Below are 21,340 nucleotides of genomic sequence, written 5' to 3'. Positions count from 1 at the left end.
CCTAAACTTACATCTAAAACTTATATCTAAACATTTCTTAAACTTTCTATTCTTCGGTTTTCTTTTTCTTGTCTCCCTTTGATATAGCTATCCATTAGTTCTTTTAACTTTGTTAGTAAATCTTCTTTCCTTAAATCTATCGAATAATGGCCCCAAGCTAGAGTATGTATCCCATCTTTTAATATGTATCTTTTATCATCGTAAGAGCTTAATGCTAGCTTGTTTTCTTCTACTGAATATACATTATGTCTTTTACTCCTAATAGTATTTTGCATTTTATATAATTCATAATCTTTTAAGACACAATCTTCGTAATCTTTGAAAGTTATTTCTGATTTAACAATATTCGATTTTATTCCTTTTGCCTTTTTACAACATTTGTCTTTATCAAATTTACTTTTAAAGTCTTTATCTTCGAGGTCTATTTGAGGTGCTTGTATTGAATACATCTTTGATTTGAGACCTACGACTTTTCCTATGATTTCACCTTTCAGTTCATCTTTGAATTTTCCTAATACTTTCTTGTTAACTTGTTTTATCCCATATTTTTTATTATCTTTGTAATCAGATGTATCTAGATGCTCATACATAGATTTCATATCCTCATATACATCTTCTGTTTCTATATGTGCTATAACCGAGTCTGTGTCACTCATTAATAGTTTGACTTTATCTCCATATTTATTCTTCAACACATTGTAATAGAAATCATATAGACAAATTTTAGATATTTCCAGAACAGACATCCCAACATAGATAGGCTTGTTAAAAGTAATTTTTGTCTTATACATAGAATAGCAGCTAGATCTTCGGAAAATATAGTTCTATCTTTAAAAGTAGGTTTAGCTATTAGTTTCTCTGCTAATTCTACATTATGTGCTAGTCTTATATCTACTCTCTTTCTTATGTTTTCCATAGTCTTTCCAAATACTGCATTATTCGCTAGTTTATAGAAGGTTTAGCTATTAGTTTCTCTGCTAATTCTACATTATGTGCTAGTCTTATATCTACTCTCTTTCTTATGTTTTCCATAGTCTTTCCAAATACTGCATTATTCGCTAGTTTATAGAAGTCTTTTTCAAAATCATTCCTTGCATGCGATCTAAGTTCTGAATTTAATTATATATATTTCTTTAACCAGCCTGATTGTTTAAATTCTAATATTTGATGTATCTTTTTAATTTTGAGACCTTGTGACACATAGAATTTTAAATTTTGATAATGCAATATATAGTTTTCTTTATCGTAAAGTGTTGTTAATAATTTTGGAAGTTTCTTGTTGTTTATATAATTTTCAGGAGCTAATGGTAAATCTGAATGTTTATTATGAAGTTCTTTTGGATACTCTAAATCGACTTCTAGTATATATCCAGTATTAGACTCATCGTCTGTCTCTAATATTTTATTTACCCAGTATTTATCATTTACACCATTAATAATCTTTTTCCATTTGAATTCTCCATAAGGCATATGATGATTCATAGCCCATCCATATTCGTTATTTGCATCCATGTACATTATGTAAGAACTTTTCTCTTTAGGATTATAATTTTCTAGATACTTATTATTAGCTACTGCATATCTATTTGAACATTGAGAAATTCCACCTCTTATACCTTTTTCTATAAAGAGCAGTTTATCATAATCAGTTAACAATTCTAATTTTTGTTGTGTCATCTTTAACATTGCATCCCAGAAGAAGCCTGGACTTGTGAAATACCATGCAGGATCTAATTTATATGTATTAAGAGCTGTATCTCTGAAGTTTTCAATAATGTCTGTTAATTGAAGTACATCTGTTTTGTTGTAGAATTGAGTATATTCTCTTAAGGTTTTTAAATTGAATATCTTACAGATTAATAGATGATGGTTATAATTCTCGTCACTTATATCTTCTGCTGTTAATCTATTCTTAAACTTGTCTCTAGATAGTGGAACAGGTTCATCTAGTTTTTCAGGTGAATCAGCATAATCATATGGATAGATACCTTTTCTTTTTACTAAATCAATTACATTTTTAGGAAAGAATTTTAATGTTTCTCTAAATTGTTCTGGTTTTAAATTTTTTGCTAATTCAGCTAGACTTCTTGATAAAAATCTAAACGAATCTACAAATCTTAATTGGATTGATCGTTCTTTATTTTCTTTATTCTTGTATTTTATCGTTTTGGAGAATGTAATATACTTTTCTTCTGTGTTAGGTATTATAGTTATCTTTTCTTCTAATTTTCCGCCTCCTAAACTTTTTATAAATAGATGTGTATCGTATCCAGATAAGTTATGAATGAACACAGGAATAAATCTTGGGTTTGTATATTTTATGTTACAATAAGAATGAGCAGCTCCTCTAAATTTTCCAGTTAAATGATCATGATCAGCAACTTTGGTTATACATGATTTTATATTGTTTATAGTTTTTTTTCAATTCTTTAGTACATTCATCAAGTATAACTTCTATATCCTTCTTTTGCTCTTTTATATCTATTAATATGTCATCTATATCATCAATATCATCATCATCTTTTTCATATACAATTCCTCTTCTAGATGTTTATAACCTTCTTCAATTTATTTTTTAAATAACTAGTTAAAATATTTAACCTCTCTATTTTCTTTTCTAATAAACGTGGAAGTTCTTCAAAAGTTCTTTCACAAATATGACATTTTTCAGATGATTCAAATATATTTCTTTCTTCTTCTATAAGGCGATTCATAGGTTTATAAGTATCATAAATCTTTGCAATTTTAATAGCTTCTTCTTTTAGTTTTTCTACAAATACATCTGATACATTATCTCCTATATATTCTACTGGTTTGTTTTTATAAGAATCTAAAGTGCTTTTGACATAGTATGTAAAACTATTTGGTTTATGTTCTTGATATGCGTTTGAATAAGATCTTTCTGGATCAGGTTGGCATGTAATAATTTCCTTTAATAGTGATTCAAAGTCAGCAATAATTGTAAATGGAATTCTCAAAGATCGTTTATGATTAATAAATTCAAGTACCTTATTCCATTCTTTTGGTAAAACGATTTTTGCAGCTGAATATAATCCACAGTATTTTTCATGCTCTTTTAATAACTCTTCTGATTTAAAATGCTTAGTTAAACATCTTTCACATAGGAATCTTTTATGATCATATTTAGTTATTTGACTGCCTACAAGCTTCCACAAGTCTTTAATCCAACAATAATGAGTTTTCTTTTCACTTTTAAGATATAACAGATGAATATGTTTTTCTTTCTTTTCTTGTGCGATTCGAAGTGGAAAAATTGAATAGTTATTATCAAAACTAAATACACTAATGGAAATATCAGTTCTTTTTTTCAAACTTGGCTATATCAGTGATTTGTACAGGAAATGGGACATCTTTAAAAACATCTCTAAACTTATCTTCATGTTTTTTATATGTAGATACCCTGTCTCCATGTTGCCCATGTTTAACTGGATATAATGCAGATACGACTGAATATAGGAAGCACTTTTGATCATTATTCTTTATATTAACACATGCTCTTCTCTTCTTAATCATGTATGGAAGTTCTATGTAAGAGGAACCTCTCATTGATACATACTTATTAATTCTTAATTCTAAACAGTCTATAGAATGTAACATCCATCCAGATCCTTTACTTTGAAACTCTTCCATTTCTCTTATGAGTTTGTATGAAGCTTTTTTACAAAAGTCATCTAAATCTGTTAATTCGAGTATTATTTCATTTGAAGTTTTAAAATTATGTTCTTGTATCGTATTTTCTTTTTTAAATTTACAAACAAATGACATATTAACTTTAAGCGCATTGAAAAGTTTAAAACTGTCCTTGATTTTATTTTTAACAATCCTACTACTTCCATTTAAGAATTTCAAAGGATCTTTATATCCATCAATGTTTTCTATTCTAAATGTCTGTAATCTATATTTCAATGATGTTTCTTTCAATTCAACTTTTAGCTTAGGTCTTTTCGGTTTCGGTCTTTCAAATACTTCTTCTTTAAATAGGAATATATTTCCAATCTGTTCATCATCATATTGTTTAAGAAGGTTTATTAGTTCTGCTTTTCTTAATCCGGAATATCTTTTGATTCCCTTTTCTTTACATAAGTTTTTTAATTCAACAACAGTATGTTTAATTAAACTCATAATTACTCTATCGTTTTATATAGAAAATCTTACTATTACTCAATTTTTTATCTTCGCCGAATTATTTCTAGTCATTTTTGTATTATTTTACTTCCATATATCCTAATACAACGCTTAACATTGTACACTCCTGCCATTGTCTACATATCACGCGTTGTATTAGAACACGACTTTTATGGGAATAACCCATCAAAGTTACATATACACATATTAAAATTACATCATTTTTGTAAACTTATTCATCATCGTCATAATCATCACTACCATATTTATATTCATCATCACTATCCAAATCAGATGTTTTTCGTTGTATTATTAATAATTCTTTTTCCTTTAACAGTATTTGCCTCTCTAGTAGTGCTGTTATGAGTTTAAGATCATGATGAATTAATTTAAGTCTATCATGTAATAAATCAAAATGTGTCTTCATATTTATTATATAGAAAATTAGCAAAAATGATCATTATTTTTTAAAATTTATATATATACGATAGAGTAATTATGAGTTTAATTAAACATACTGTTGCTGAATTGAAAAACTTATGTAAAGAAAAGGGTATACGAGGTTATTCAAAGCTTACAAAAGCAGAACTAATAACCTTAATAAACGAACACAGAACAACTACCACAAGTTCACAACAACTATCTGAACTTATAAAAGACATGGTTCAAAAATTAAATCCTGAACATATCGTAAACTACTTTGAAAATCCACTTTGTAAAAATATAGTTATAGATGTGCTTAATAATCGAAATGTCGAAGAATGAAGACAAATTTCAGAAATAAAGGATTTATCCGATAACTTTCTACATACTTTCAGAAACAAGATAAATTGGTATTCAGTTACATTTAAACATAATCTCTCACTTTCTTTTATTGAAAATCACAAAGAACACATTGATTGGGTTAGATTATCAAGAAGAAAAGATCTGACTCAACACGAATGCATTATTAGTAAGTATGGCGATATGATTTTCTGGGATGAATTGTGTAAGCCAAAGTTTGATTCAAGGTATGGGCGATATTCTCATCTAAAACCAGAATTCGTATTAAAACATAAAGAACATGTAAGACAACATATAAGATGGTATTACTACACTGATGAATATGCTCGACAAATGACGGAAGATTTTCTTAATGAGTTTAAAGAAAAGATTGATTGGCTTGCATTCACTGAAAAAAATAACTGGAGAAAGTATACAGAGAAACAAGGTATTAATTTTTGTACACAATTCAGAGAATACTTATATTGGGATATAATCTCTTATCTTACAAATTTGCTCACACTTGAGTTCTTAAGAACCTTTAAACATAAACTCGATTGGGATATAGTTTCTATAAAGTGTCATATTGAAAGAAAAGAACAAACAACCTTCTTGAGCGAATTTAATTCTCTTATCGATTGGCGAGCTATTACACCGAAACTAGATGAAACACATGTAAGAAAATACCAAAATAAAGTTTATTGGCCAAATGTTAGCTTAGATGATAAAAGCGAAAAATTCATTCTCGAGTTTGAAAGCAAAGGTTTAGATTTAAGTGAGATAGTATATACTTGTTGGAATAGGAGTTTTTCTGAAAGCTTTATAATGAGAATCAAAGACAAGATCAATATAGTTGAATTCTTAAGATTAAATAGACATGTTAGCGATAGCCTTAGAAACAAACTAATGCTACTTTCATCAGGTTTACGCTTAATAGAAAACTCAGAAGAATGTCCAATATGCAAAGAAACAAAAACTCAATTGTGTAAAACAGCATGTGAACACGTGTTCTGTGTTGAGTGTATGGTTACCTGGTTAGGAAATAATAACACTTGTCCTTTGTGTAGAACGGTTATATATAATAATAATTGATAACCCGGTTTATTCTAGATATTGATAGCATGTTTTTATGTAGAATTAGGTTAGTGTAGATTAATGTTAAATTTTTATGATCAATAATCATAAATGTTATATTTACATAACCCTTACCTTTATAAATATCTCCATCCACATGATAATCATACTTTTTCTTTTACTTTATTTAGAAGGTTGATTGAGACAACTAAAACAATCATCATTCATCTTAGCTTAAACACAAGTGGAATGATTCACTATTCATACTAACCTTTTATGTAATAATAACCATAAAAGACATTATATATTTACACTACAATATTACTTTTATCTATCCAACTATTATGTGAATCATCAAACCCTAACCATTTAACGTATACCTTATCACCTTTCTTTCTCAACACTTTCTCCACCAAGTATTCATCTTTATGTTTCGTCTTTAATAGTTCTGGTTCATAAAATCTACCTCTAACTTCTTCATTGTTTAAATCTTTAATTTTATATGTTGGTGGATTAGATGGTATAACCTCATTAATAACAAACACTTCTGCTGACCAATTTGGTGTATAACCTTTCTCAAACAAACCTTTAATTTTACTTATACGAACATAATCTCCAATCTTATACTTTAACTTAACAGACTTATATTCTTTCTTATATACTTTTTTCAATATCACATGCTCATTTTTCTTATTCACTTCTACAAGTTTCACACCAATTGTTCTTTGTACTTTGTTATTATATTCATCAACCAAACCTTGCAATATTTTTAACCATTTATAATTACCTTGAACAGTAAATTTTTTCCACATATTTTGTTTAAGTGTTTTGTTAAATCTTTCAACAACAGAAGCTTTTTTACCACTATATGTTGAGTAATGATTGATATTGTTTTTTATAATCAAATCTTCAAATTCTTTATTATAAAACTCTTTACCTTTATCAGTTTGTAAATTATTAGGTTTTCTTACTTTTAACACTGATTCAAATGCTTTTGTAACATTCTTACCACTCTTATCTTTAACAGGAACAGCAAATGCATATTTTGAAAACACATCTATCATCGTTAGCAAATACTTATACCCCTTATTGATTTTGGAAATACCTTTTAACACACCACTATCCATTTCCACAAGATCTGCTTGCCATAAATCATCAATACCTTTAACAATAACACTTAACCTAGGATAATTTTTTCTAGATGGTTTATGAATTTCTTCTATAATATCTTCTCTAATACCTTCACCTTCATATAGTCAATCGCGCTTTTTAATGAATTGGGATTTATTAGTACCACATACAACACATATACCTTTCTTAACATATCTCCCATTCTTTGTCTGTTCTATTCTAATGTTATCTATTTTTGTATCTGTTGATTTCTTACACTTAACACAATACATCATTATTTATTAAAAGAAAATAATTAAGGTTCTCTTTCTATATACATAATAACTTCCAATAATTTTCCTTCTTCCATAGCTGAATTTTTTTGTGCTTGAAACATAATTTTATCACCCTTTTTAATGTTTAATGGTAAATTTACCACTAAAGTATTGTTCAAAAATATATCTAAAAAGTATCTATCCAAACTTAATTCCATATGCATTATTTTTCCATTGTAGAGAAACTCATAATCATCAGATAAATTAAATATTCTGAAGATTGGATTTGGAACATTTCTAGTTCTCAATCGACATAATAAATTTATAGTTTCTTTTTGCATAATTAGATTAAGAGTTTCCTTTTTCATCATTTGTAAATCTTGTTTTGTTGTAAGTGTATTTAATTGGGATGATATTTCTGACTTATATTGATTAAATTCTGAAACAGGAACTTTTGCTTTAAATAGAATTGTAACATTATTATTGGTCTTTTTAAATTCTTCCATATATTCACCTTTTAAAACCTCAATATCATCTTTCTTTATATGTGTGTCTTGTAATGATTTTAATACATCTTCAAATTTGTTTCTATCACTTTCTAATTGGCTGTTAATATCGCTTTTCACTGACTCGAGCTGGTTTAACGTAATAGCATCTTGTTGATCAATACCATTAGTTATATTAACTAGTCTTTTTTGTGTAAAATCAATCCAGGATCCATATTTATTATATAATAGTTTGAGTTATTTAACAGCAAGTAAACCAGTTATACGAGTTCCACCAAAATCAATCAAATCACCATTCTCATCTTTAATTGAAACTTTGAAATTATTAAATTTATTGTGAGGTATTGGGAAAAATATCTTTTCATTAGGTTCATATATAATTGGTTCTCTAAACTCTGCATTTGTTCTAATCGTTGCTATTAAATCTGTTTCGTTGTGTGTTGTATCGTTATCTTTTAAAATCATACCTTCTGCTAAATCACAGTGAAGATTTATAGTATCAAACGGATGAAACCTTGGTGACTTATCTCCAACATGTTCTACTTTTATAGCCAAGTTCTTCTCACTAAAACCTAATACAGTATTAATGGTATCTAAGGTTATATCACACAAACTGCTAAATATTTTAACTCTATTGGTCTTTCTGTCCTCGGTAATTTTAATAACTTCAGAAGCATTGTTCTTATATGGAAGGTTTGATTTAATATATTCTTCTAATTCCTTTAAATTATATTGACCAGGTTGAACTATGAATTGTTTTGTATATTTTGAGTCACTACTACAGAATGTTAATTTATTGTTCTTTTGTGTAATGTTTGGAGTTAAGTATGTTGTGTAAAATCCTGCAACAGCTACTTCTAAATCGTTTTCAAATGGGTAATGCAATGACATGTTTAATACAGATGAATAACCATTTAAATTAAATACCTTCATTTATTATATAATAAATAACTAATATGGATAATTGGGATATTAAAGTAAGGTTAACAGAAGAAACGGCGAAGAGAAAGAGGAATGGAGAGTTGTTACCTGATGATATAAGATGTTTAATAGTTGGGCCTAGTGGTTGTGGTAAAACGACGATAATGATTGATAATTTTTGTTAACACCTAAATGGTTAAAATATGCAAATGTTTATATATATTCTAAAAGTTTAAATCAACCTAAATACCAACACTTAATACAACTTTTTCGAGATATAGAACGTAATATTAAAGACACAGTAGCAATAATAAAAGGAAACAATGAAGAGATTATTCCATTAGATGAATGTGAGGACTATTCTGTGGTAGTATTTGATGATTTCATATTAGAAGAACAAAATCACGTTAGAGAATATTTTACTCGAGGTCGTCATAAGGGTTTGAACTGTTTCTTGTACTTTAGAATATCTTGGACAAACATATTCTAAAGTGCCAAAACAATTAATTAGGGACAACTTAAACTTTATTTGTATATTTAGACAGGACAATGTAAATTTAAAACATATATATGATGAATTTGTTGCATCTGATATGTCGTTTGAAAAATTACAATTATTATGTAGCAAGTGTTGGAGTGAAGAACATGGTTTCTTAACAATAGATATGACTAGGAAGGTGAATAATGGTAAATATAGAAATAAAATTAAAGAATTTCTAAAAGTGTGAACAAAACGTATATGAACGCAGGTGAACGTATATGTTATGTTATGTTATGTTATGTTTTTATTTTTTTCTTTATATAATAAATGGATGTTAATAAAGCTAAGAAGTATATTAAGTTAAAAGAAGAACTTGTTAAAAGATTTAAGGAAATTAAACAAAGTAATCGAAGTAAGTATGAAAAATTTAAAGAACAAGATCAACCTGTTATTGATGCAATTAAAGATTTAGGGCAAGATATATCAAAAGTAGCAGAAGAAAATAAAAATGTAATTCAAGAGTTAGTTCCAGTTGTACATAAAATTGCGAGAGTGGATTCAAGGTTATTAGAAACACCGCCTATGTATGATAGTTCTATAAATGAAAGTGATACGCCTATAACAGAAGAAATAAAACACATGAAAAAACAAATTAAATATAAAGTAGAAGGGATAGAATCTTTAGCAACAACTCATTTTGGTAAGATTGCTTCAAGATATTATGCAACTAGAGATGATAAAAGTTTTGGAATACAACCATATGATGAAGATGGGAAAATTATACATATGATAGGAAATGCGGAAGTTAAAATTCATGGTGATGATTTAGTTATTAATAATCGACATTATACAGGAACAGAAGGTTTATGGGAATTATTGACAAAACATAATCCAACAAATTATAATGATGATGATCTAGAGAAATATAAACAAATAGTAATTGATTCTAGTGTTGCATTTCATAATAATGATCCAAATACAAGAAAACAAAAATCTAGTAAAGATAAAAAATATAAAGAAATTATCAAACCTATTTGGGATGAATATATAAAACCAGCAACACCTTCAAAAAAGACACCAAAATCTGGAGAAGGAATAAAGGTATATAACGAATTATCAAAAGAATACATATGGATGGATGATGTGAGAAAACTGATTGATCGCTTGATTGTTATTGATGGGGAAGAAAAATCTGGAAATGATAACTTTTATAATGAGAAAGTAGGTATTATGGATATGATTAATTCTAAACTTGCACAATTTATTCCTAATGATAAAAAAGGTATAGGTTATTTGATTAAGATATTGAATACGCTTCCACCAAAATTTTGGAATAATGAAAAGTATGGAAAAGGATTAGTAAATGATTTGATTAATAAACTTCCATTTGAGTTGCATATTCCAGGATTTAGATTTTGCGGGCCTGGGACTAAGTTAGAAGAAAGATTAGAAAGAGGTGATGAAGGTATTAACAAATTAGATGAGGCTTGTAAAGAACATGATATATACTATAGGGATAATAAAGATACAGAATCAAGACATATTGCAGATAAGGAATTAGAAAATAAAGCTTGGGAAAGAGTTTTTGCTAAAGATGCTAATTTAATAACTGAAAAACTACCTGCTCTTGGAACTGCTTTAGTGATGAATACAAAAGTAAGATTTGGTTTAGGTTTATAAGTAACAAAAGTAAGATTAGGTTTATAAGTATTTTTTAGATTTAGGTTTATATGTACTTTTTATGGAATTTTTTCATAAAAAGCTTTTAATTATATAATAAATATGCAGTTAAAAGGTTTTACATTTACAATTCCTAATCAGGAACTTAAACAATTAAATATAGATCACATTTTAACTAACAAACAACTCAAACAAAAGGAAGCAAAACTAAGTAAAGGACAATGTATGTCTCTATCTCTTTCTATACCACAACTTAAGAAAATAAACAAAGAAATGAAGGCAAATGATTATAAAGTTCATTATGGCGGTTTTATATTTACTATTCCAACGATTTTAGCTTTAATAGGTGCTCTAGGTTCTGTTGCTGGAGGTGCGGCTGCTTTTGCTAAGACTGTAGATGATGCAAAAAAGAATAAAATGGAATTAGAGGAACAAAAGCGACATAACTTAGCAATGGAAGAAAAACAAGGTGGTAGGCTTTCAAAAAACGTAAACTCCAAAACAGTAAAGAAAAAGAAGAAATTAAACCTTTAAGTAATTTAGACCTAATACAACTTGTTAAAAAACTTAAGATAAGAAACTTTAGAGGTGTATTTATGAGTGATGAATTGTCTAAACATCCAAGGAAGAATGAGTGTGGTATTGTTAATTTTGATACGTCTAAAAATATAGGAACGCATTGGATTTGTTATTGGAAAAAGGGAAATAGAAAGTATGTGTTTGATTCATTTGGAGGTAATCCGCCAAAAACACTCGTAAAATATCTTGGTCATAATATAGAGTACAATAGCAGCCGTATACAACATTTTAACGAGGTAATTTGTGGACATTTATGCATTACAGTGTTAAAAATGTTTACAGATGGGTATAGTTTTTCAGAAATTATTAGTCAGGTGAATAGGAATAAGGATATTTGGAGAAGTTATATTTTTGTTTTTATGGGCTTAATTCATAAAACGATTACAAATATTTTTTATAATAAATATGGATAAGATAGAATCATATGAATTACAATCCTTTAAACCTAATCAAAAAACAATCGAGAATTTAAATAAGCCAAACAGGTCTATTGAATTTGATATTGACGTGGGTGATGGCTTTATACATCCTTATTATGCTGATATTTATGTAACTTTTGAAATTAGAGGTAGAGATGGTGATGGAGAATATACTACTGGTCAAAATATTAGACTTATTAATAATTTCTTCCCACATTTGTTTTCTCAAATTCAAATTAGTAAGCATGGTCAGATATTGGATATTATTGATTATCCTGGTTTAACTTCAACAGCTGTAAATACATGTACGATTTCAAAACCAGAGGCAAATCACTATGATGAATGTGGATGGGAAGGAATTACGTGGGCAAGGACAGATGAAGAAATAGTGTTTTTGCTAAGACTTTTGCCAGGATTTTGTTCAGATTTTAAAGATATTATGTGCAAAGGAGGATTGAAATATACATTTAAAAGAAGTGGTTCTGATGATAATGCATTTGCTATTTGGAAAACAAAAAAGCAGGATGGAACATATGAGAATGATCAACCGCATCCAGGTAAAATTAAGATTACAAATATGGAGTTAAGAATGCCTATTGTTAATTATGCCACCTTGTTAAGATCTAATATGTTAAAAGAAGGTAAGATTCCTATTTCATTTAACACGTATCAATGTTTACAGAAATCAGTTAGTGGAAAGTATTTAGAATTCGATTTAACCACACAATTTAACTCAAGTGAATTTGATATGCCTAATTTTGTGATTGCCTTTTTCCAAACTGATAGAAATGATAATCAAGAAAGAGATTCCAGCTATTTTGATCATTGTAAAGTTCAGAATATCCATTTTCGTAATTCTTGAAATGAATCTTTCCCATTAGAATCTTTAAACTTAGATTTTGCAAAACATAAGTATTTGAAAGTTTATGAAATGTATACGGTATATAAGCGAGCTACAATTGGAAATACTGAGATGTTTTATTATCCTTGGAATTTTTAGAAAATACGCCGATGTTCGTAATTAACACAAGCAAGCATAAATCAGTAACTGTAAGTGATAGAACTAATTTGAAACTGACTGTTAATTTTGAAAGCGATGTACCAGATAAAACAATTTGCTATGTTGTTATGATTGGTAAAAAAAATTTAGAGTATGATGTTGAGAAAGAAAAAATAATTGAGAAGATGTAAATCAATTATATAATATGTTTATTAGATTTGTTTAGTTTGTAAGTGTTTTTATGATAATATCATAAAAACTTATTTAATAAAATGACTATTCCAGATAACATTCCACGTGAGAATTTAATTGTGTTAATTGAAGATACTATATTAAATCTTGAGAAGTTATTAATGAAAAACAAAAGGAAGAGAATAAAATGTGTTTATATTACTCTTATTACGTTATCAATTCTATTATCGGCTTCTACAGGGTTCATCAATGTATTTATTCCTGTTACAGTGTATTCAATTATTACAACTGCATTTGCTTCGGCTTCTGCTGTTATCACTGGTCTATCAACACGGTTTAATATAGCTTCAAAGAAAGAATATTATAAAATTATGGTGAATCGAATTGGGATGTTTAAAGATGAGCTTAATGTAATTAAGCTCATGAATGGTGAATTAACAGATGAAAATGTAAGAGATATTGTTAACAGAATCAATGACATACTTAACGAAATTCGAGGCTATTAGAAAAAAAATCTATATAATAAATATGGCGAGTCATATTGAACTTTTAAATAAACTTGGAAGTCTTGAACAAAAACAGGTTATTGGATTAAGAGAATTAGAATTAAATACAAAATATAAGATTGTGAAAATGGAAAAGATTAAAACTAAGTTTGGAAAGAGTGTTTTTTATTTGAATGTGAAGAGTATAAGGTATTTCTTCCACCTAGATTTACAAAACACTTAACAGATAAAATGATTGATGAGATCGTTAAAGATGGTATAAAAATCAAATACACTGGTTTAAAAGATAATTATCCAACTGTTGAGTTCTGTATGTAAATCCAAAAAATGATCAAAAATATGTTGTCAGAAGTAAAAAATGGAGTGAATAGAATGGATCCTCAAAAGAAATTTATACTTACTAATAATTTCAATGTAATTGTGAAAAATGTGCAAACCGAAGTTCAAGTTGTTTTTGATATTAACGGCTGTCTATTCAGCTTGAATTATGATCAGTGGACAGAGTTTAAGAAGTCATTGTTTCCTATAGAGAACGAAGTTAGCAGAAGATTCCATTATCAGTATCCGAGTTTGTAACTTTAAGTATGTTTTAAGTGTATAAGTGTTTTTGATTTCATTATCAATATCCAAACTTGTAATTTTAAGTGTATAAGTGTTTTTATAGTATCAGACTATAAAAAACTAAGACCTTTGGATATACAGAACATAATGTCATTTGAATTTTAAAGATACATGTATAAATAAGGGATTTATTTGAGTTTTTTGTAATTATATCCTTAGAGTTATGCAATTTGTAAGACATTCAATAAATAGGAAATTTATTTGTCTATTGATTGTCGTTTGAATTTTGAAAATCGGTTAATATTTGACGATCTTACGGCAAGTTCAAAATTTCGGGAATTTTTTACGGGTTTATTTTTGAGTTTTCGGGAAAATGTTATTCTTTAAAACAGTCTTACAATTTTATTCTAATTATGATAGTATTTTTATTTTTTCGATTTGTTGAAATTTTGTGGAGATATTGAAAAAGGGAAAAGTATCCTTTGGGTTATTCAACCATTTATGCATTTCAAAAAATTGGCTATATTATTAGTATTCATTTGCCGTTTGAATTTTTGAAATCGGTTAGTTAGGGGCCGAGGTAATAAATAATAACGTTATTTGGGGGTGGGACTCCCCAGTGTTGCCAACTCACTTTTAACAATTATCATATTTATTAGTAATGGGGTGAATTCATCCCTATATGTTTTAAAGCGATATCTTGAAAAATTAAAATCCTGGAACTTCCGAAAAAATATATTGGGTTGGATACACTGCATGGTAAAGTCGTCTTGTGAGAACAGCATGTGAGTTGTGAATTTCTTTCTTTTATTTGAGGGAATCATGTTGAGGAAATCATGTTGAGCTATATGTAAGTCATTCTCTCTCTTTCTTACTGAAGGTGGAAGGATATAATGACGTGTATCAACGAACATCATAGTTATTACGTAGTCCCATGCGGTGGGATTATGTCATAGTTATTGCGTAGTCTCACGCCGTGGGATTACATCATTAATAGCTCCATCTGGTGTCTACTGCTAGCTAGAAGCTCTGTTGAAGGAAGAGGCTAATGCATATATGTATGTTAGTGTGAGAAGGAAAGAGAAAGAGACTATAAATCTCATGTACATATATGCTCATTCTTCTTCTCTCAACCGCTATCTGGTGTCTGGCTGTGTGGCTGTGTGGGATGGTAGTATGCATGCATGCTCCAGGCAATTTTTATATATGTAGCTGAGCAGGTTGTGTGTTAGTATGTAAGAGCGAATCAACATACTTAACTTTAACTTATCATCATTCAGCCATCTTTTCAATCAAAGACAGCACTATAAGTTATAAGTTTTAGCTGTAAGTTTTTATGATTTTAAATGTCATAAAACAGATGTTTATTTAGCTTTACTTCCAATCTGAATAAGGCATCATCCTTACCCTCCATTTTAAAAATGCATTTATATAATCAATCCACTTGTTATTTTTAATATGATTGATGAAGATATGATGGTTTTTAAAACTGAAGTAGTAGTCTAAATTCTTATAGGGTAATGCATTATTCCACAGTTCATGTATTTTATTAAGATGATATTTTGCTCTTTCATCAAGTTGAACTTTTCCATTCCTATAGTCGATGTAAAATTCTAAATCATTAGTTTGATATAATTCAGCTCGTTTTGTAAGTCTATAAATTCTTTTTCAGATAATTGTTCAGGATTTACAACATGATAAGCAAACGCACCTATTTTTTCTGTTTCATCATTTTGTTTGCTCATTTTATTCCGGCATGCTTACACTCATCTCGTCTTGTATTACCATTTCGAGCAAATTCTTGATATTGTTTTAATTCTTCACAAATTACACACTTTTTCATGATTTATTAAATATAAAATATTCAAAATACTTAGTTTATTTTTGTTTGATTTTTGAATGTCATAAATATCTATATGCAGTGCAATTACTCAATTTACTTTGTTAAAGTACTATGGTTAGTAGTGGATTTGTAATTTTCGATGTGATTCTATGCTGGGGGATTTCATATATAAAAAAGCCTGGTTTGAGGAAGTGGCCCCAAACCGGTATTATGAATACTACTCACTTACTATAAGACCCAGGTAAAAATAAATATGATATTCGTAATCAGCATGTCCAAAAACCCCCACATGCCGAGTTTCATCCAAATCGGTTAAAATTATCATAGAAAGGGCGTATCCCACATGCACCATAAGACCCAGGTAACAATAAGTATGATATTCGTAATCAGCATGTCCGAAAACTTCCATCTACCTAGTTTTATCCATATCGGTTCAAAGGGGCGTATCGAATCGGAAATGTAAATGTTTCTGCTTTGTGTTCGTAGTTTCTGCTATGTTAAAATAGGGGTTGGAAAATAAGCCATACTCTTTTACTAGTTCTGCTATGTTTAAATAGAGGTGGAATGAATACAGCCCTACTATGTGTGTTCGTAGTCTTATGTACACCCCCTTTGCTATGTTACATACGTTCTCATTGTCTGCTAAAATAGGGGTTGAGAAAAAAAATGAATCTCATGTAATTTCTGCTATGGTAAAATAGGGTTTGGAAAAGTGATCATAAAAGTGAACGAGTACACCCCTTAAAAAGTGCTCATAAAAGGAATGAATCTTATGTATTCTCTGCTATACTGTGTGTTCGTAATTTCTGCTATGGTAAAATAAGGGGTGGAAAAAGTGGTCATAAAAGAAAACGAATACACCCTTCCTATGTTACGTACTCTTATGTGTTATCGGCTTTGTTCAAATAGGGGTTGGAAAATGTGCTCATGAAAAGGTACGAGTACACCCTTGCTATACTACGTAGTCTTCTGCTCTTCTATGTGTTCTTAATCTTATGTATTTTCTGCTATGCTATGTGTTCGTAATCTTATGTGTTATCTGCTATGTTCAAATAGGGGTTGGAAAATGTGCTCATAAGATGGTATGAGTACACCCTTGCTATGTTACGTGGTCTTGTGCTCTTCTATGTGTTCGTAATCTTATGTGTTACCTGCTATGTTAAAATAGTGCTATGTGTTATCTGCTCTTATATGTGTTCGTGATCTTATGGGTTATCTGCTATGTTCAAATAGGGTTTAAAAATATGCTCATAAAAGGGAACGAGTTCACCCTTGCTATGTTCCGTATTCTTATGTATTATCTGTTCTGCTGTGTTCATAGTCTCAGTGTAATTTCTACTATGTTAAAATAGGGGTTGGAAATATGCTCATAAAAGAGAATGAATACACCCCCTAAAATATGCTCATAAAAGAGAATGAATACAACCCCTAAAATGTGCTCATAAAAGGGAATGAATACACCCCTAACATAGAGGTCGTAAAAGATCGTGGGTTGACGGTGCGTGGGTCATAGCGTATCGTGAGACACTGAAAAATGGAGTCTTTGCTCTCAGGAGACCCTGGAAAAAAGGGCGTTTTTTCAGCTACCGGGGGTCAGGTGACTCCCATCTACTACCATTACCAAGACATACCCGACCTTCCTCGAATACAACTCCTGACGCAGTCATTTTGTCATCTACATTACAACCATTCATAAACTGTCATGTTCTACCTTCCATCGGCAGTGACCACGACCCAGTTAAAGTGACTTTACATTTTCTTGACACACCACCTCTACCGTTCTCTGTTATGACCGTGCTCACTGGAAAAAATATCGAGGAGATTTGACTACTACACTCCATATTGTGAATACTCCAGTACATCACTCTGACTTACATACCACTCTCGATACGCTCTCTACTGCTATACAACATAGTAGCCATCAGCATATACCCACGATTAGATCTAATTATGCTCGACCCACACGTCCTCAATATCGCACACTAGTTGCTCTTGCACGGCAGGCATACCATGAATATCTTCGCACACGTGATTCTGGGGTTTTACAACTACAGCGCCAATATTTACGCCGAGTTCACCACTATATCATTGCCTATAAAAGACGTATGTGGATCCAAACAGTTAACCATCTTGATCAGGAACATAATGTTCATTCCCACCCTGGATTGAGTATAAACAACCTAGGAATGCTATCCTGCTATTTCATGTAAGTCAAAAGAATTTAAGCCATCGATATACTCAAATCGTATATATCAGACAATTTAAATGCATGTGTAATGCATCTGAGTTAATATCTCAACAAATACAGTGTTACAATGTTCAAAAATACTATATTTTGCTTTCTCTATTTCAAGTTCTTTTACAAGAAAAAATGAGACAGGGTTGGAATCTGTTTCAATGAAATTATCAAAGGAAACAAAATATTATCGGTTAAAAACAGTGATACCAGTACTAACTGAACTAAGAGACCTATCCAACACTATTTATATAGCAGTTTCCATAGATTTTATATATGGTCAAAAGAATTTAAGGCATGGATATACTCAAATCGCATATATCAGACAATTTAAATACATGTGTAATGCATCTGAGTTAATATCTCAACAAATACAGTGTTACAAGGTTCAAAAATACTATATTTTGCTTCCTCTATTTCAAGTTCTTTTACAAGAAAAAATGAGACAGGGTTGGAATCTGTCTCCATGCCTTATATATGGTAATGCAACGCAAAATATAAGATAAAATTAAAGCTATTATGCAGTCTACTGCGAAATAATTTGTGGATTTTGTTTTGCGTTGACGCAAATCGGATGGAAATGAGGACTTAAATGCCTCTAAATTCATTATGAGTGTTTGTTTAAAGTGCTCCTGCCCCATCTCAAGAACTGCTAAAATAAAATAAAATGTAAAGAGTGTCATACCTCCTTTCATACTGGCTGTGTGAATTTGCATAAAAGTGAAAAACCGTGGTTGTGCAATGTTTGTATGTCAAAACGTAGACCAAGTAGTGAAATGTCTGATAGCGAGGTGAATACGGAAAAGACTAAGATAGATGTATTATCAAAAGAAGACTTAACAATCTTGCTTGATCATTTTAAGGAAGATATACTAAAAAGTTTAAAGAAAATAGAAGATGATTTGGGTAAATTTCTTAAAAACTGTCATGAAAAGCTCGCAGACAATAATAAATTAATTTTGAATCAACAACAGATCATTCAAAACCAACAAATTCAAATTGATAACCTAATAAATGAAGATGCTCGACTTAAGAAAGGAATTAGTGTACTTAGTTTGAAAAATGACGAAATTGAACAGTATTCTTGGTCTAATATGTTAGAAATTTACGGGGTTCCAGTAACACCAAACGAGAATGTGGTACAAAAAGTAATTGATGTTGTCAAAGCTTTGGATTTTGAAATTAATGGGAGTATGATTGACGCATGTCATAGATTACCGAAAGTAAATAATAGACCAACTCAGGGTATAATAGTGAAATTTGTGCGCAGACCTGATAAAGAGTCTTTATTGCAAAGAAGGCGTGTTAAAAGAAATCTTTCTACCATTCATTTCGGTTTGATCGAGAATAACCTAATATACATAAACCAATCACTGACCGCAGCAAGACGGATTATATTCGCCAAAGCTAAAGTCATTCAACGTGATAAGAATTATAAATTTCTATGGGTTGACAAAATGGGCCAGATAAAAATTAGAAAGAATGAAAATTCACCTGTAATTGTTTTGAGCTGTGAACAAGATATTGACAAATTGTAAGAATGTTAATGACAAACCTAGGTAATAATGAATTAAGTGTGTATTATCAAAATGTAAATGGACTTAGAACTAAAACCTCAGATTTTCTTCAGAATTTGCTGGGTTGTTCACATGATCTCATAGTACTAACTGAATCATCCTTGTCGCAAGACATTAAAGATGCTGAATTATTTAATGAGCGATATAAAGTATTCCGAAACGATAGAATTCTTACTTTAACAAATAAGGTTAGAGGAGGTGGTACACTGATAGCTGTAAAAACTTGTTATAGAGTTCAACTTCACTCTTTTTATAATTCATCAAATTGTGAAACTTTGACTATTAAATTGTTCACTCAAACAGGAGCTATATTTATAAATGTTGTTTATATTACTCCTTTCACTCCGTTAACCATTTATACAGATTATATTAATTATTTAGAAAGTTTAATAGATATCGTATCATCAGACTGTATTATCTTAAGTGACTTTAATTTAAGAGAAATAAATGGAACAAATTATAATTTCATGAATGGCTCTACTTCATGTCGCTCAATAGCTAAACTTGCAAGTTTGCTAAATTTAACATCATACAATAATGTGACGAATGATAACAATAGAACATTAGACTTAGTACTTAGTAACATTAGAATGGTAATTGAAAGAGGTAGCTTTCCTTTGGTTATTGAGGATATTCACCACCCTTGTCTGAATCTTGTGTTTTCCCTAAACACTGAACGTAGAGTAGAAGAAGAATTCAAAAAAGAATATTACAATATAAAAGAGCTGATTTCCTTTTACTTTATAGACTAATACGAGACCACGATTGGGAACATCTATATAAGTTCAATAATGTAGATAAAGCTGTGGATTATTTATATAGATCTCTGTATAATTGTTTCGACCAATGTATTACAAAATGCAAGAGACGTACTCAAATAGCGTTTGGCGCCTATCATAATAATTTAGAAAATGGAATAAAGCAAGATATCAAGCAATATTGGAACTATGTTAAAAGTTTGAAAACTTCTCGTAACTTACATACATTTTATACTTTAGAAGATCTCTCATATTCAAATGCGGAAGCTGCTAATGCTTTTGCTCACTATTTTTCCTAAGTTCTTGTGAAATCTAATTTTAAATATAATGCCGAGGAAATTAAATTTTCTGAAAGAAATCAGGATTTGAACTTTGATATTCTGAAATATTGGGTCAATAACTAGTGCAGAAGTTCTAAGTACTATTAAGAAAAAGTTGAAGCCAAAAAGATTGGCTGGTCCGGATGGTATTCCGCCATATATTAATAAGGGTTGTGCTGAAGTAATAACTCCACAATTAACGTTTATTTTTCATCTGGCTTTGAAAACATTTGAGTTCCCAAGTAGATGGAAGGTATCTACTGTTACTCCTATTTTAAAACAGCAAATTCATCCGTAATTTCGAATTATAGGCCGGTTTCTATTATTAATTCATTAGCTAAAGTATTTGAGTATATTTTGTATGGCAGAATTTATGAACATATTAAATTGGGAA

General features: G+C 29.6%; 1 protein-coding gene across 1 annotated transcript; it reads left to right on the top strand.

The window, feature by feature from the left end:
• The first annotated feature begins 19,067 nt into the window (after positions 1-19,067).
• Positions 19,068-19,829, top strand: LOC145682751 (uncharacterized). Its single transcript, XM_081754135.1, has one exon. It carries the CDS (start codon positions 19,068-19,070, stop codon positions 19,827-19,829), a length of 762 nt encoding a protein of 253 aa, XP_081610261.1.
• Positions 19,830-21,340: the final 1,511 nt, after the last annotated feature.

Source organism: Thermobia domestica, chromosome 4 (genome assembly GCF_964235325.1).
Source record: "Thermobia domestica chromosome 4, izTheDome1.hap1.1, whole genome shotgun sequence".
In the NCBI taxonomy this organism is placed as follows: Eukaryota; Metazoa; Arthropoda; class Insecta; order Zygentoma; family Lepismatidae; genus Thermobia; species Thermobia domestica.
Note: the sequence above shows the minus strand (reverse complement) of the source record. Positions and strands in the feature narration are given on the sequence as shown.